Here is a 16,178-nt window from a genome sequence, read left to right as displayed (position 1 = left end):
TTTTACTATATATGTTTTAGATCAAACTAATCAGACAATTGTAGCCAAGGCACAAAATGCTGCCTTCTGTCTGCAGTCTTATCCTCGGCCCCTTCAACACAGAGATGGATTTGGGGAATAAGGCCTCTCTTCCTGAGCCTGCAGATTGGCCTAATGTTAAAATGCACTCATCCCAGAGCTGACGCTGCTTGGAAGGTAATCCAGCCATGAATGGGACTGCTGATTGGCACAACAGCACACAGCCATACGCAATACTGCATGACTATTGTTGTATCAGGGTCAAGCAAAATCATACTGAGTGTGACCGATGACAAGACATTTACAGTAACTGAATACATGACTGAAGAGTCACACATCAATAACACATTCTTCTGTATTTGTCCAGGCAGGTCTTTGATATCTAAGATCTCGGCTCTGCTTGTGAAGACATTCACTCTGCGTGACATACATTGCATAACAAAATCAGGATAAAAAGGCCAATCATCTGTGACATACAGGCGACAGGTTTTTTTTTTTTTTTTTTAAAGCTGCATACTTAAAAAATGAGTAAACTTACAGCATACTGTTCAGTCCATACAGCATTTTTAGAATATTCTCAGGGATCACATGATCAGTGGTGGGAAGTAAGGTCAGTGACTTCATGAAATGGGCAACACTAAATACTTACTTTTTCATCCTTTAATTTAAATCCAGAATGGTCCACAGCAATAAATCGTTTCCACTAATTGACACAACTGACACATATAAGTTTCTGTCCTAGACCTGGAAGGGACTCATAACATAAAATCACCATATGAATCACAGTTATATTGTCTATTCTATTGACAGTCCTGATATTTTCAAGTCATAGTTTGTAATTGCCTAAATCACCCTCTGAACCTATCCCTCTTGTGTTTATGATTCACTTAACTAGAAGGTGACAAAGTAAATAGTTTCTGAGAAAACACTTAGGGCTTGAAGACAGATATACTTAAGTTCGAAATGAAGGCGAATAAATACACCATTTGCAACTGAATAGCAAACATGATGATTGTTTCAAGGAGATGTGATGTTTTGAAAACACTCCATTTGTGTTCCATGCAGACCTTGTAAAATACACAGAAATTACCACAGCGTGAGGAAATAATTTCTTTAACTATTTCTAAGCTTAAATCAATCACAAAATTGGTTCTGTGGAACTGCAGATCCATTAAATATATTTGTATTTTTCCTTGTGATTGGTTGTTCAGCCTGGCCTGAGAGGTTTGGGAGTTGTCAATTAATAAGTTCCCTTTTAAAAATCTCAGAAATTACTTTACAAACATGCTTGTAATTTTGCATTGCCGGTGGGCTAGTATCAAAGACAAAAGTGAGGCTGAAGTGCATGCCAGCTTTGTTCAGAAAGCATCTGATATATTTTACACCAAAAAAAAAAAAAAAAAACTTGACTTGGAATGTTTGTTTTATTCTCAGATGTGACATAGCAGTTATGAGAGGTGCATTTAGAACATTTCACTTTGGGAAAAAAATAAGTTCCTTGATCACTATCAGTCAGCAAAGGAATTCTTTGACAAAGGCAAACTTTAAACCTCTCCAGCCATAGTTACATGGAAATACGTCAAACCACTGAGAATGGCAATCATGTGAAATGCTAATCAACAACAACCAATAACACTTGGATATTTGTTCCAGGTTTATTGGCATTTCTGAAGTGAAGAAATAATATGAAAACTTTATTTCTTGTGCAAGGTGCACAAAGCCTTAAAAAGTCTAAATTGCAAGCACAAGTATTTTAATCCAAAGCAAACCACACTCAGAAATGCAGTCTTTCTCTTTGTATCCCTTTAAGCAGACTGCCTAAGTATCATTTTAAATGACTCAGAAGTAAAAAATGTTAAAATTGTTAAATGAGCTCATTGCTTAAATTATTAGTGCTGTCTGGCAGATTCAATACACACTAATACAGTATCTTAACTTGCATGACTAGTGTCTACTGCTCTAATTGCAGGTGCAGTTCAACTGCTTTTCCAGAATAAAACCAAACATTCAATCTCAGTCTGGATTTGCTTTACTGCATGCTTCATTTGTCATGCCCCCTACAGGCAGCTGGAGGCACAGCATGCATTCATCAGTGGGAGTGGCTGAGCTATACCTTTAACTGAGACGCTAGTACCCACAGGCAGGTAATCTGTACTACCTGTGCCGAGAAGGCTGGAGCAATAGATCATCAGCGCTCAGTTTCATCTGTTTTTTGTTTTGTTGTGTGTTTTTTTGCGCCAGCGAAGTTCTATGTGTAGTTTCTTTTCTTTCTTCTTTTCTTTTCTTTTCTTTCGTGTGAACTCCTGGATTTGAGAACACTGGACATATAATTGTGCACGAGGAGGATACCAGTCATTTACGAGAAATGGATTCCAACGGCGTTGCTGATAAACAATGTAAGTGTTGAATGGAAACTAATACGGGACTCTTGTTACAATTGGATTAAAATTATTCCGAAATGGCTGTGCGCGGATCACAAATCAAAAGTCAATTGACAAACATCTTAAAGTTCAGTTTGAGAGCAGTGGATGTTCACACCTGTTTACTAAGCCTGCACGCGCTCTTGACTTTCAGCCACGCGCAACTGAATGTTAACTAGCCTATTACCAAACATTTGTTTATTAAATATTTAATTTAACGGGCGATACAAACAATGTAGAGTGCGTAAATTTATATGAATCGGTTTTTATTTATGTTATATATTTGGTATTGTATTTCATTTGTACATTAAGTTTGAAAATACTTTCGCAAGCCCCACTTTTGTTTTCAGTCAGTTTTTTTTTTCTGTTGATGTGTAGGCTATGATGAACGGGTGGTGGTGTACTGTTAATTGATTTGGTGTAGGCTACATAATATGGTTGCCACACCCTTGGTAACTTTGTATTGCATTGTTATTTATTGGGTGTAGCTATTTGCCCATCTCACTACAGTGCTCAAATTCTGCATCAATAAAATAACCTAGATTTTCCTATTGTGAAGACATAGGTAGCCTGAAGCAACATTCCGTCGACTGTCTCACATAACATCCCTTTCATTACTTTAGTTCCTGAAACGTCTGTCAAATTATGGGTTTGCTCGCTCTTCAAAACAAGGCTCAGCTCATTTAACTGTGTTTTTCCAGCAGCAGACTTAGAAAACAGTCTTGTTTCTTGTTAAGAAAAACAAATGTGACAAAAATATTTTAAAAAGTTTTTCAGACGCATTCAGTTCGTGCAGGGTATGATGGCTTTAAAAACACTTGCAGTGGTTCTCTGGTTGTTGCTGTTGTTTAGAGGTTAACATTAGGACAATTTGTAATGGGCCCATCTGCTACCACAAACCCACTGCCTGCTTCCTGCTTTCAGTGAGAGGCAAGACAGTTATTTCCCTCTGAATGACAGAGATACTGGAGATTCAGGAGATGTATACACAACAAGCACAGTTATTTAGACATTTAGATGCCTTAGGCTTTTTAAGAACCCAAACTTGGGTCATGTTTAGTGTAACAGAAATATGCCATGCTGTACCACAATTAGGCCAAAACTTTGTATAAAATTTGACGTTTTAGGCATTGCAATTTTAAAAAAGTGTATAAATTGGTACAGAAATGTGGAATGAAATTAAAAGTTTGTATACATAAAGGTAACTTGAATTGGATCAGTGTTACTTTAGTTTAGTGTTTATTGATGTTTTGAAGGAGTTTTTATTATTTTCAGGTTTCAATGTTAGTTTGTTTTAGTAACTTTCTAATGTGCTTTTGTCACATTAGCTCTAGGTTTAATTTTATTTTCTGTTTTTTATTCTATATAGCTTTATTTCAGTTTGTGTAATTTTACAAAACATTTAGTTGCCAATGTTTCGTTTCTTTTTCTTATCTAATATTTCTATTTTATTTAACAACAACAACAAAAATTCAGTCCTCATAATTTTCCAAAGTAGCCTAAATAAAAAATATATATATTTGTGCTATGGCTACATAATAACCGAAAAAGGGTGTAGGCTTCATTTCAATTAACGAAAAGTATTTTAATAGTTTTAGTTAACAACTTTATTGGCCTATATACACCCCAACCACCTTTGACAGTGTAAAAAGAAAGCCCTGTATATAGGCTAATTATGAAACGGTCATACCATTATAATGAAAGAATAATGAAGAGCTCTAAGAGAAAGAGAGAGAGCTGAAATGCCATATTTTGGCATGTTTTATCTGCACGTACTCTTACAGCTTGTGTAGGGTTAACATAAAATCCACCGGATCAAATTTGGAGTGGGGCTGCTGAACACATCAGTCTGTCTGGACTGGCAAATGCAGTCACTAGATGGCGCCATTGCTTCTGCACAGAAAGACACGCAGAAGCCCAACAGGTATTTTACCTGCTGTTACGCATCATGTGTAGCTTTCGATTGTAGTCTAAAGTATACTTAATAAGTACTTTATAGTGATATCTTTCTTTAATCACACATCGTTAATGTGTGGATTGAATTCGCCAACAAATATTGCCATTGGGATCAAATATTGTTTGGGATCAGACGGAAGGTATCTACTTTCTTATTCTAGGGGTGAACTTTGGATTAGCACACGCCCCGAATCCGCAGACAAGCGAGTAAGCGTTACAATACGGCACAAGAAGTCTTTGGGATGTGTTTGCGGATCCTATTATCTGAAGAAGTTTTGTTTTTTTGAGCGGAAATATCACATTATGCAGTGTGTACGAAGACAACCTGTTCGGACCAAGTCTCAAGAGTCCGTATACCGCGCGCAGATGAAGACAGTCGCGCGCAGCAACATTAAGCTAATAGGTAGGAGGATGAATAGGCTATAACAATAATATTGTTTCAATGTAATCTGAGAACTTCATCTTTCATACTTGCGTTTAAATTGGTAATCTATTGGTTATTTTAAGATGTATACCGGTTTATTGACATGCACCATCTCCAAGGAAATCTCGTAACCAGGAAAGCATTGTGTCTCACCTATAAATTGCTTACCTATAAGTGTAAGTAGGTCCCAGCTATTGTCCTAAATAGAGCAATATCACGTCACACCTATTGATTCATGGTTGAGTGTGTAAATTACTCTCAAATACACACCACGCCTTAGTAAATAATGCATTTTGTGCTTTGGCAGTTTGACATATATGGTCTGGTTGGTGTCAAGTGTCCACAGTATTTGTTCAAGTCTTTCAGGAAGAGTCTTTTGTGTTTCACATAGAAGTTAAAACCACGTTTTCTTCCTCGGCAGCTGAAAGGGTGGGTTCCTAACTTCCTTCCGTAATTGGACTGCAGAGGGACAATATAATCCTTTTGTTTGTTCTCCCTTCATAAAAAAAGGATGTTGTGATGTGAGAAATGACATATGCCACAAATCTGCCTTTCAAAGGGAAATAATATTTGAATGTTTGAATGAATGACTACATGAGTGGTCTTGTCCTTCTCCCTACAGGTTTGGAGGGTGATAAAGACCTGCAGTTCCTGATAAACGGCGGGGACCTTTTGAAAGTCCGTTCAGGCTCATGGAAAAAGACACGCTACTACAAGCTGCAGGAGGACTGCAAGACTATGTGGCATGAATCCAAAAAGACCTTGAAGTCTAAAAACACATGTGAGTCCCAAAAAACGATGTGCACTGGGGTGTGTCAGAAACCTTTCAGCCCTTTCTTTGCATACGCTCTTGTGTCCTGCGCTGACCATCGTTGTGTTGTTTTTGCTGCTATGTGTTGACTCATATTGACTCAGGGCTCAAAATTAAGGATTTCCTTTTTATTTTTTAGATCACGTATTTACTTTTCCCGCCAAAACATTCAGTGTCCCTGCCTAAATAAATAGTTATTGTTTTCATTGTTGTAACATTACAATATCAACATTTAAGTCACAAAATCAAGCTTGCAACTCCTTTGTATTAAGCATGACCTCTTCTACATACAATTTCCATATGCATTGCATCCAGACACGTGATGATACTGCATTTAAAGGAGTAGTTAACTTTTTTTTTTTTTACTTTTGCTGATAATTTACTCACCCCCCTGTCATCCAAGATATCCATGTCATTCTTTCTTCAGTCGAAAAGAAATTAAGTTTTTTGATGAAAACATTTCAGTATTTTTCTCCGTATAATGGACTTCAATGGGAACCAAACAGTTCAAGGTCCAAATGAGTGCAGCTTCAAAGGGCTTTAAACGACACCAAAAAATGAATAAGGGTCTTATCTAGCGAGACTATCGCTCATTTAAAAAAAAAAAAAGTTTACGTTTTATAAGCTCAAATGGTCGCCTTGCTCTGTTCTGTGATGCACGTTCTTGACTCTCCTGTTCGAAACTCGTCCATCAAAATGAACGAATCTTTTTCCGAGTCAGTTTGTTCATTTCGTTCGTTGAATGAACCAAATGACATGAAAAAAGATTTGGTAATTTAGATTTTTGACAGAATAGAGCAAGGCGACCATTTGAGCTTATAAAACTTAAACTTTTTTTTTTTTTAAATGAGTGTTCGGTTCCCATTGAAGTCCATTATATGGAGAAAAATCCTGGAATGTTTTCATCAAAAACCTTAATTTCTTTTCGACTGAAGAAAGAATGACATGGACATCTTGGATGACATGGGGTTAAGTGAATTATCAGCAAAAGTTTTTTTAAAAGTGAACTACTCCTTTAACAGCAGGAAACTTGGGAAAAAACTGCTACTAGGAAATGGATCTTGTCTTGCAAATGTGTTAATGGTTTTAAGTTTAAATCAAATCTAACATATGAAGTTTTTCTTCTCAGGTACATCTATATTAAAACTAAGGTGCTGATTAACCAATTTGGCATTGTGAAAAACATTGTGTGACCTCAATGAACCACAAAAAAAGTTGTTTTTAATAATGTTGGGACAGCTGTGGATGATGAGGGTCTGGATTCAGTGGGACCCACGTTACACAATTTTATGAAGTTTTGTATGTCTTTCTCAATCAGTCTCTGTTGACGACATTGAGGCGGTACGAACAGGTCGGCAGACGGAGGGTCTGAGGAAACACACAGAGGAGACAGTGGAAGGTCGAGCATTCTCCATCCTGTTTAAGGGGCGACAGAAAAACCTGGACCTGATCGCCAGCTCTGAGGAAGAAGCCAAGAAGTGGGTCAATGGTTTGGAGAAAGTCATTTCAAACATGAACAACCTCACTCCGCAGAAGAAAGCGGAACAGTATCCTTTTCAAACGCATGAGGTGTGTGGTGAGGTGCAATTAAAGCATTATTCTTTCAATTCTCTCTTTAATGGTCCTTACATCAGAGCTTTAGCTGGATCTACAGTTGTTTACGTAAAGCAGATAAGAACTTAGACAACAAGATGAGTCCGAAAGAGCTGAAGAGCTTTCTCCAAGACATCAACATTGAGGTGGACGAAGACTACGTTGAAATGCTCTTTAAGGTAATATTCTTTTGCAGGAATGTAACCCAGTTTACCTGTTTAATGTTCTCACAATTTAAATAGATCAACACAAGAAATAACTTGAATAGAAATACCACTGTTTACCTCTTTCAGAAATGTGACCAGTCGAAGTGTGGATCCCTAGAAGGCAAGGAGATCGAGCATTTCTATAAAATCCTTACACAAAGAGAGGAGATCGATGTCATCTACAAAGAGTATGCAAAGACAGACGGTCTCATGAGCGCCGCTGACCTGCTGAACTTCCTGTTGAATGAGCAAAGAGAGGACGCGTCTCTGAATGATGCCCTTCAGCTTATTGAGAGAAATGAACTTGATGAAAATGGTAATGCCACCGGCTTGTTTTATTCTTATTTGTAAGTTACTTTGGATAAAAACATCTGTTATAAACACTCATTCAAAAGTTTTCCTCAGTCACAGGGGAAAAGATATACAAGCACAATGTTTTTTTGTTTTTTTAATTGCATGTCTGTTTGTCATGTTTCTTGTAGCCAGAGCCAAACAGCAAATGACAAAGGATGGCTTCCTAATGTACCTGCACCAGCCGGAGGGGTTGATCTTTAACCCGGCCCATAAAAGCATTTACCAGGACATGAATCAGCCTCTCAACCATTACTTCATCTCCTCCTCTCACAACACATACCTTCTGGAGGATCAGCTCAAGGGACCCAGCAGCACTGAGGCGTACATAAAGTAACGTTAATCGTTCGATATTTGAATACATTTTAATTATGTAGTTAAATATTTAGATACATTTTAGTTTCATAATGAAAGCATAGGAATCAATTTACCTTTCAGAAAGCATGTTTTTATGGTTTAGTTTTGGAGTAGCAAGTTGCATTGTTCCTCTACAGAGCACTTCTAAAGGGATGCCGCTGTGTGGAGCTGGACTGTTGGGATGGATCAGATGGAGAGCCGGTCATTTATCACGGATACACTCTCACCTCAAAGATCCTCTTCAAAGATGTGATTAAAGCCGTTAAAGAATATGCCTTTAAGGTAAAAAGATTCATAACATAAAGGATGCAAACTGTTTGTTTTGGGACTTTGTGGAGCTTGTCCTTCTGGTGTGCTTTCCATGTCTACCTGACTGACAACAATATGATTGTTCCCTTCACCAGACATGCGAGTACCCTGTGATCCTGTCTTTGGAGAACCACTGCAGTGTGGAGCAGCAGAAGACCATGGCTCAGCTCTTGATCTCCATCCTGGGTAGTGCTCTGGTCACCAAACCCCTCGGAGATCAGATGCCCACACGCTTCCCTTCTCCAGAGGTTAGTGACTGCGGTATGTTACACAGAGGATGTCATGTTACACAGAGGCTCATTTACAGGCATATACAGTTTCATGACTATGTAAGGGAAATCATAGGTTAAGCCGGTTATTATAAAATGCCAAATAAACCTGACAGGCTGCTTAGGAAGCTGAGGCTAAAAGGGTTTATTTAGTCAAAATGACCGACTGATTGTACCCGATCCCTCTTATTACACCCCGAGTGGACATGAAATATCGATTTCAGGTGAAATTATTGTAAGAATAAACAATGGAGTTATATGAGAGACATAAAGCTAGATAGTCTAGCACAATACAAATATTTGTATAATATCCTATCAATATGGGCCGACATTTCTAAAGAATGCTTTCAGCACCTTGTTGAATCAATACCACGTAGAATTAAGGCTTTTCTGAAGGCGAAACGGGGTCAAACCCAGTATAAGTATGGTGTTCCTAATAATCCTTTAGGTGAGTTTATAGTATGATCAATTATATCATGCATCCCTATCGTTTAGTGGTTGTTATAAAATAACATTTTACCACAAAATGCCTTAATTGATCAATAAGAATCAAGTATTCTAGTAAGATGCTTAATAAACCAAAATAAATTTGTAAAGGTAAATGCACACATTTTGCTGTTTTATGTGCAATTTTATTGTAACAATCCAAATTGAACATTTACTTATGTTAAAATATGTATAAAGCAGTTTAAAAGATCAGAGTGTTTCATATAATCCAGTAGCTGTGGATTTAGACCCTAGACCCAAGAGAGTTTGCCGTCCATCTGAACAGGAGATGCTTTCACGATGGAATTCTGTGTGGAATGTGTGGAATTCACGCAGCTGCTTTCTATTTGAAATCATCGTTGCATCTCAAACTCTCTTTGTTTCAGCCATTTACAGTAAAACAAATGTCAACTACTCAAGAAGATTGACACCTTCAGCACATCAATTATACTTGCATATATAAAAATGAGGAAACTCTGCAAAGACAGATTTATAAGATCACGGTTTTGTGGCTTTTAAAGACGATGCATTGGATGGCTATGGCGACTGGTGCTTTGCCTGCAGGGCAGCGGGTGATTATCATAGCTTACGTAACATTGTTTTTCATTCCCTTCGGTCGAGGTGTGGCCTGTCCTGGTCACTGTCACAGTCAACAATAGAAACACTGCTGTTCACCAGAGTATCATTTTACAGCATAAGCTTCCTCAAACTACTGTGTTAGAAACAGCTTGTTGCTCTAACGGTCAAAATTAAGATGCAGCACATATATTTGCTGCTTAGCATATTAACAACTGATATGCATTTTATCATATTCCAGCCTAATATGCAGACAACTGAAAATAAGCTGCTATTAGAACGCTGTTCCTTTTGGTGTAACTGGTGCAGAAAAAAACACTTCTAACTGCATTAAAAGAATAAAAAATCTGAAAAGAAAGCAAAATAAACAGGCAACATCCATAAACAAAATGCATGGCTTCCATTGGATTTATTTGAGAATCATTTGAATAAAAGTGCCTGTTGAATGAATGCATGTAAATCTGAGATTAATGCATGTAAATCTGAGATTAATGCATGTAAATCTGCAGGCTCTGATTTAATGATTGTGTATTATTATTTAGGAACTCAAAGGACGGTTCATAGTGAAAGGGAAGAGACTCAACAAACTCGAGGACCTATTTTCAGACGAGTCCAAAACAGCAGATGAAGACAGTGTAACAGAGGAAGAAGATGACGAAGGGGATGAGGAAGTCCGTGAGAAGAAGTCTAGCGTAAGCTGAGTTCTGTGATCTCTGTCTTGCATACAAATGTGACCATGGAAAGTAATCATTTAAATACTTTTTCTTTTAATTCTGAACATTTATTTTATTATTACACGCATCTAAAACAGAAATTGAAGTTTGCGAAGGAGCTGTCTGATATCGTGATCTACTGCAAAAGTGTCCCCTTCCATGGGTTTGAGGATTCCCGGGACAAGCAGTCCTTTTATGAGATGGCCTCATTCAAAGAGGGAAAAGCTGTGAAACTGGCGGAGGAATCAGGTGTGATGTCATGATTTCTGCTGCTCAAACGCAACACAGGCTATTAAACAAATGAATACATGTCATGAGACTGAGACACAAACTCTGTCCAGTGGCACAGATTTAATTCTCAGCAAAATACACAGTCATAAACCTGCATTACGTCACAGATGAGGAGTTCTGCTTGAGGGAGACTCCTGACACACAACTTTGAATATGTAAAGAAGCAGGTGACTAACAGGGAAAAGAGCCGTTCAGGTTTCTTTTTATTCTCTCATATGTTTATCGTTTTGCTGGATAGCAAGATATTTATGAATAAATTCTTTAATCAGATATTTGAAAATATTTTGAAATGATCTAATTAAATCTTAAATATATTTTATTTTTAGTAATTAAAGTAAAATATGGTAAGTCACACAGAAGGCAAAAAGTAGTCTAAAAGTGTGAAAAGATCCGTGAAACATAAAAGGTGGTCACCAGTTACAGTGTCTAAAACACAATATATACTTTCGTGTGCTCTGTGTTTGGATTTTTTTTTCTTTAATTCAAATGTGTATTTAGCAAGGACACATTAAAATAGTTTTTTTCAAGCTTTCTATCGATCAAAAATTCTGAAAAATATCACGGTTTTCACAAAAACATTAAGCAGTACAGCAGTTTTCTACACTGATAATAATAAGAAATCTTGAGCAGCAAATCAGCATATTAGAATGATTCCTTGGCGGATCACGTGACGCTGAAGACTGGAGTAATGATGCTGAAAATTCAGCTTTGATATTAATTGTAATAATGTGTCACAATATAACAGTTTTTACTGTTTACAATATTACTGTTAACTTTTTGATCAAATAAATGCAGCCTTGGTGAGCACTAGAGACCTCTTTCGAGTAATGTACCAAACCCAAACTTTTGACCGGTAGTGTATATTTTAACCTAAAATCCTACCCAAACACATTCCACAGCTAATAATGTCTTTTAGATGCTTAAAAGCAAACAAGTATGTTCCCATAATAACTATTTTTATTTTATTTTTTCTGTCATAGCAAATGATTATATCCGTCACAATACAGAAAAACTCAGCAGGATTTACCCAGCGGGAATGAGGACAGACTCCTCAAACTATAACCCTGTGCCTCTGTGGAACGCAGGCTGTCAGATAGGTAAAGAAGTCACGAATCTGATACCCACCATATAACTGACTCTAGTGAGAAACATGTATATTCAGATTTAATCCGAGTGGAAGTTGATGTTAATGTCACTTCTCCATTTAGTGGCCCTCAACTTCCAGACGCCCTGCCTAGAGATGAATCTGAATCAAGGGCTCTTTCTTCAAAACGGACAGACTGGTTACGTCCTGAAGCCGTCTTACCTACGAGACCAAAACACTGAGTTTGACCCCATCACTCTCACCGAGGGACCATGGTTAAAGAGAAAGAGTCTTCATGTGATGGCAAGTGGCTCTCCAACACCTTTTTTTATTTTGTAAAATATGGACTATCTTTGTTGTTCATGTCAGCTGCATAGCTTTTTTTTTAAACCACTGTTACTGTTTGCCTAATAGGTGATCTCAGCCCAACAGTTACCTAAAGTGAACAAAAGGAAGACCTCCATTGTTGATCCAATTGTGCAAGTGCAGATCTACGGTGTGCCAGCCGATACGACCATGGTGGAAACGCAGTACATTGAGAATAATGGTACAATAACCCTGTAAAAAGTTCTCAATCAAGACTCGCCTGGATGTTGCCTAATCGCTCTCTTTTCTCTCAAGGCTTCAACCCGATGTGGAATGAAAACTTCCAGTTTGATGTGTGTGTGCCAGATCTAGCCCTTGTGCGCTTTTTGATTGAGGACTACGATACCTCAACGAACAATGAATTCATTGGCCAGTACACTCTTCCCTTCAACAGCCTAAAGAACGGTCAGTGTGATTTGCAATTTAGGATTTTAAGTTTTTAAATTAAAAAAGGGCTAAACAAAGAGATGATTATACATGCGAAATACAATAACCACTTCAACAATAACATTACTATTGATTTGTGGCTTATGTCATTGGCATATAAAGGGTGTATTTCTGTTTCTGTTATACCACAGGATACCATCATGTGCCATTGCTCAACATGAATGGAGACCTCATTTCCTCAGCTGGGCTGTTCGTTCACATCATGGTTGTGGATGCTGAATAATACACACAACGTTGCAGGTTTATACTTTATCTGAGATGATATTGTCACAATATTCAACAGCGCAGACGTCCTGAAGTGTAAATGTCTCGCTTTAATTGATCAGCAAAAAATAAGGCAGCTTGAGTGATTCTGATAGGCAGGGAAATTGTGGGAAAATGGCAACCTTTCCAAAGTTGTAATATGATGGTCTCACATTTAATGTTAACTTTTTTTTTTTACTTTTTATTATTTGTAAAATGTTATAAAATTTAGTTTGCCAAATGGATTACCTACAACTGTGTATTCTGAACATTAATATTCATGAGTGTCAACCTTTAGTCTTAGTTAAACAGAACACTGTTTTTAGATTAAAGATTTTAGCAGAGGAACAAATTGATGGTGGAATTAGAAATAAACAGGACCTTTGTAATATCTCTAGTTAATTTGTTTTTAAGCTTGCATTCATTTTTATTCTTTGTCTTTTATGTAGTTACATACCATATTACGATTTGTCATATTAAAAAAGGTACTTAAATTGTCATGTTTCTGGCTGATACACTGTAGAATTTAAAGCCAGCGATCCTGATGAAACACATTGCCAACTGTATACATCAATGTAAAGGAGAAATAAATGTAAGTTATTAAACTGTTGTCTGAGTTTTAGTACCAGTTCTGTAATGGCTTTAATCGGACAAAAGAGGTATGAAGAAATTTTTTTTTTTTTTTTGAGTATTCATATGGGCTTGAGGGAGAACTGGCACTCAAACAACATTAGGATACGTCTGCTGTTGTTCTTTTTTAATTAACGTTACTGTCATGATAAAAACTATTTTACTGCACTCAGAAGGGCCCCCTGAGTCCGTGGCACCAAGCGCCGTCCCAAAATTCCACCGTCCACGAACCCACTATTTTTATAAAGGGATAAATGCTACGTGGGATGTCCATATCTCAGCTCAGGAAGGGTCTAGAGCCTCCATTTTTGCACTCAGGTCTAAGTCCCATGGCCCTCTATCAGAACCCAGAGTTTCAAGAAGATCAGAGAAACTCAAAATTTCGACCCGAAAAAAAAAACGACAACCCTGTCGTTTTTTTTTTTTTTGGTGCGAAAAAATAAGTTTCTCCAATCATCTTGAAACTCTGGATTCTGATAGAGGGTCATGAGACTTAGACCTGGATGGAAAATATGGAGGCTCTAGAGCTGAGATATTGAGACATATGGCATAAATGCTACGTGGGATGTCCATATCTCAGCTCTGGAAGGGTCTAGAGCCTCAATTTTTGCACTCAGGTCAAAGTCTCATGGCCCTCTACCAGAATCCAGAGTTTTGAGAAGATTGGGGATACTTAATTTTTCGCCCCCCCCCCAAAAAAACGTAAGGGGTAACGCTGTCGTTTTTTTTTCTGGTCGAAATTTTGAGTTTTGATATCTCAGCTCTGGAAGGGTCTAGAGCCTCCATTTTTGCACTCAGGTGTAAGTCTCAGTGCCCTCTATCAGAATCCAGTGTTTTGAGAAGATTGATGATACTTAATTTTTCGCCCCCCCCCCCCCCCCCAAAAAAAAAAAAAACGTAAGGGGTAACACTGTCGTTTTTTTTTTCTGGTCGAAATTTTGAGTTTCGATATCTCAGCTCTGGAAGGGTCTAGAGCCTCCATTTTTGCAGTCAGGTGTAAGTCTCAGTGCCCTCTATCAGAATCCAGAGTTTCGAGAAGATTGGGGATACTTAATTTTTTGCCCAAAAAAAAAAAAAAAACGTAAGGGGTAACACTGTCGTTTTTTTTTCGGGTCGAAATTTTGAGTTTCGATATCTCAGCTCTGGAAGGGTCTAAAGCCTCCATTTATGCGCTCAGGTCTAAGTCTCATGGCCCTCTATCAGAATCCAGAGTTTCGAGAAGATTGGGGATGCTTAATTTTTCGCCCCAAAAAAAAAAACGTAAGGGGTAACACTGTCGTTTTTTTTTCGGGTCGAAATTTTGAGTTTCAATATCTCAGCTCTGGAAGGGTCTAGATCCTCAATTTTTGCACTCAAGTGTAAGTCTCAGTGCCCTCTATCAGAATCCAGAGTTTCGAGAAGATTGGGGATACTTTATTTTTCGCCCAAAAAAAAAAACCGTAAGGGGTAACACTGTCGTTTTTTTTTTTCGGGTCAATTTTGAGTTTCGATATCTCAGCTCTGGAAGGGTCTAGAGCCTCCATTTTTGCACTCAGGTGTAAGTCTCAGTGCCCTCTATCAGAATCCAGAGTTTCGAGAAGATTGGGGATACTTAATTTTTTGCCCCCCAAAAAAAAAAACGTAAGGGGTAACACTGTCGTTTTTTTTTCGGGTCGAAATTTTGAGTTTCGATATCTCAGCTCTGGAAGGGTCTAGAGCCTCCATTTTTGCGCTCAGGTGTAAGTCTCAGTGCCCTCTATCAGAATCCAGAGTTTCGAGAAGATTGGGGATACTTAATTTTTCGCCCCCCCCCCATAAAAAACGTAAGGGGTAACACTGTCGTTTTTTTTTCGGGTCGAAATTTTGAGTTTCGATATCTCAGCTCTGGAAGGGTCTACAGCCTCCATTTTTTGCACTCAGGTGTAAGTCTCAGTGCCCTCTATCAGAATCCAGAGTTTCGAGAAGATTGGGGATACTTAATTTTTCGCCCAAAAAAAAAAAACGTAAGGGGTAACACTCGTTTTTTTTTTTCGGGTCGAAATTTTGAGTTTCGATATCTCAGCTCTGGAAGGGTCTAGAGCCTCCATTTTTGCACTCAGGTGTAAGTCTCAGTGCCCTCTATCAGAATCCAGAGTTTCGAGAAGATTGGGGATACTTAATTTTTCGCCCCCCAAAAAAAAATCGTAAGGGGTAACTCTGTCGTTTTTTTTTCGGGTCGAAATTTTGAGTTTCGATATCTCAGCTCTGGAAGGGTCTAGAGCCTCCATTTTTGCACTCAGGTCTAAGTCTCATGGCCCTCTATCAGAATCCAGAGTTTCGAGAAGATTGGGGATACTTAATTTTTTGCCCAAAAAAAAAAACGTAAGGGGTAACACTGTCGGTTTTTTTTTGGGTCGAAATTTTGAGTTTCGATATCTCAGCTCTGGAAGGGTCTAAAGCCTCCATTTTTGCGCTCAGGTCTAAGTCTCATGGCCCTCTATCAGAATCCAGAGTTTCGAGAAGATTGGGGATACTTAATTTTTCGCCCCAAAAAAAAAAACGTAAGGGGTAACACTGTCGTTTTTTTTTCGGGTCGAAATTTTGAGTTTCGATATCTCAGCTCTGGAAGGGTCTAGATCCTCCATTTTTGCGCTCAGGTCTAAGTCTCAT

The 16,178-nt window shown here is 38.0% G+C and overlaps 1 protein-coding gene across 3 annotated transcripts in view; it reads left to right on the top strand.

The window, feature by feature from the left end:
* Positions 1 to 13,529, top strand: part of plcd1b (phospholipase C, delta 1b) — an 80,333-nt gene extending 66,804 nt beyond the window's left edge. The window contains exons 1-15 of one of the 3 annotated variants that reach the window (XM_039677848.2): positions 1,475 to 2,414; positions 5,441 to 5,599; positions 6,948 to 7,176; positions 7,272 to 7,401; positions 7,516 to 7,744; positions 7,911 to 8,112; positions 8,274 to 8,418; positions 8,541 to 8,693; positions 10,319 to 10,468; positions 10,588 to 10,738; positions 11,761 to 11,877; positions 11,989 to 12,167; positions 12,279 to 12,411; positions 12,486 to 12,635; positions 12,809 to 13,529. In XM_039677848.2, the coding sequence (XP_039533782.2) occupies positions 2,384 to 2,414; positions 5,441 to 5,599; positions 6,948 to 7,176; positions 7,272 to 7,401; positions 7,516 to 7,744; positions 7,911 to 8,112; positions 8,274 to 8,418; positions 8,541 to 8,693; positions 10,319 to 10,468; positions 10,588 to 10,738; positions 11,761 to 11,877; positions 11,989 to 12,167; positions 12,279 to 12,411; positions 12,486 to 12,635; positions 12,809 to 12,900 (2,250 nt within the window). In that variant the 5' untranslated portion in view covers positions 1,475 to 2,383 and the 3' untranslated portion in view covers positions 12,901 to 13,529. Of the gene's footprint in view, positions 1 to 1,474; positions 2,415 to 4,379; positions 4,798 to 5,440; positions 5,600 to 6,947; positions 7,177 to 7,271; positions 7,402 to 7,515; positions 7,745 to 7,910; positions 8,113 to 8,273; positions 8,419 to 8,540; positions 8,694 to 10,318; positions 10,469 to 10,587; positions 10,739 to 11,760; positions 11,878 to 11,988; positions 12,168 to 12,278; positions 12,412 to 12,485; positions 12,636 to 12,808 lie in introns of those variants that run through there. The other 2 variants (XM_039677847.2, XM_089131323.1) reach the window with 2 other exon arrangements.
* The last annotated feature ends 2,649 nt before the right edge of the window (positions 13,530 to 16,178 follow it).

This window comes from Pimephales promelas, chromosome 5 (genome assembly GCF_988280905.1).
Source record: "Pimephales promelas chromosome 5, fPimPro1.hap1.1, whole genome shotgun sequence".
NCBI lineage: Eukaryota > Metazoa > Chordata > Actinopteri > Cypriniformes > Leuciscidae > Pimephales > Pimephales promelas.
The sequence above is the reverse complement of the archived record's forward strand: the minus strand, read 5'-3'. Positions and strand labels throughout refer to the sequence as shown.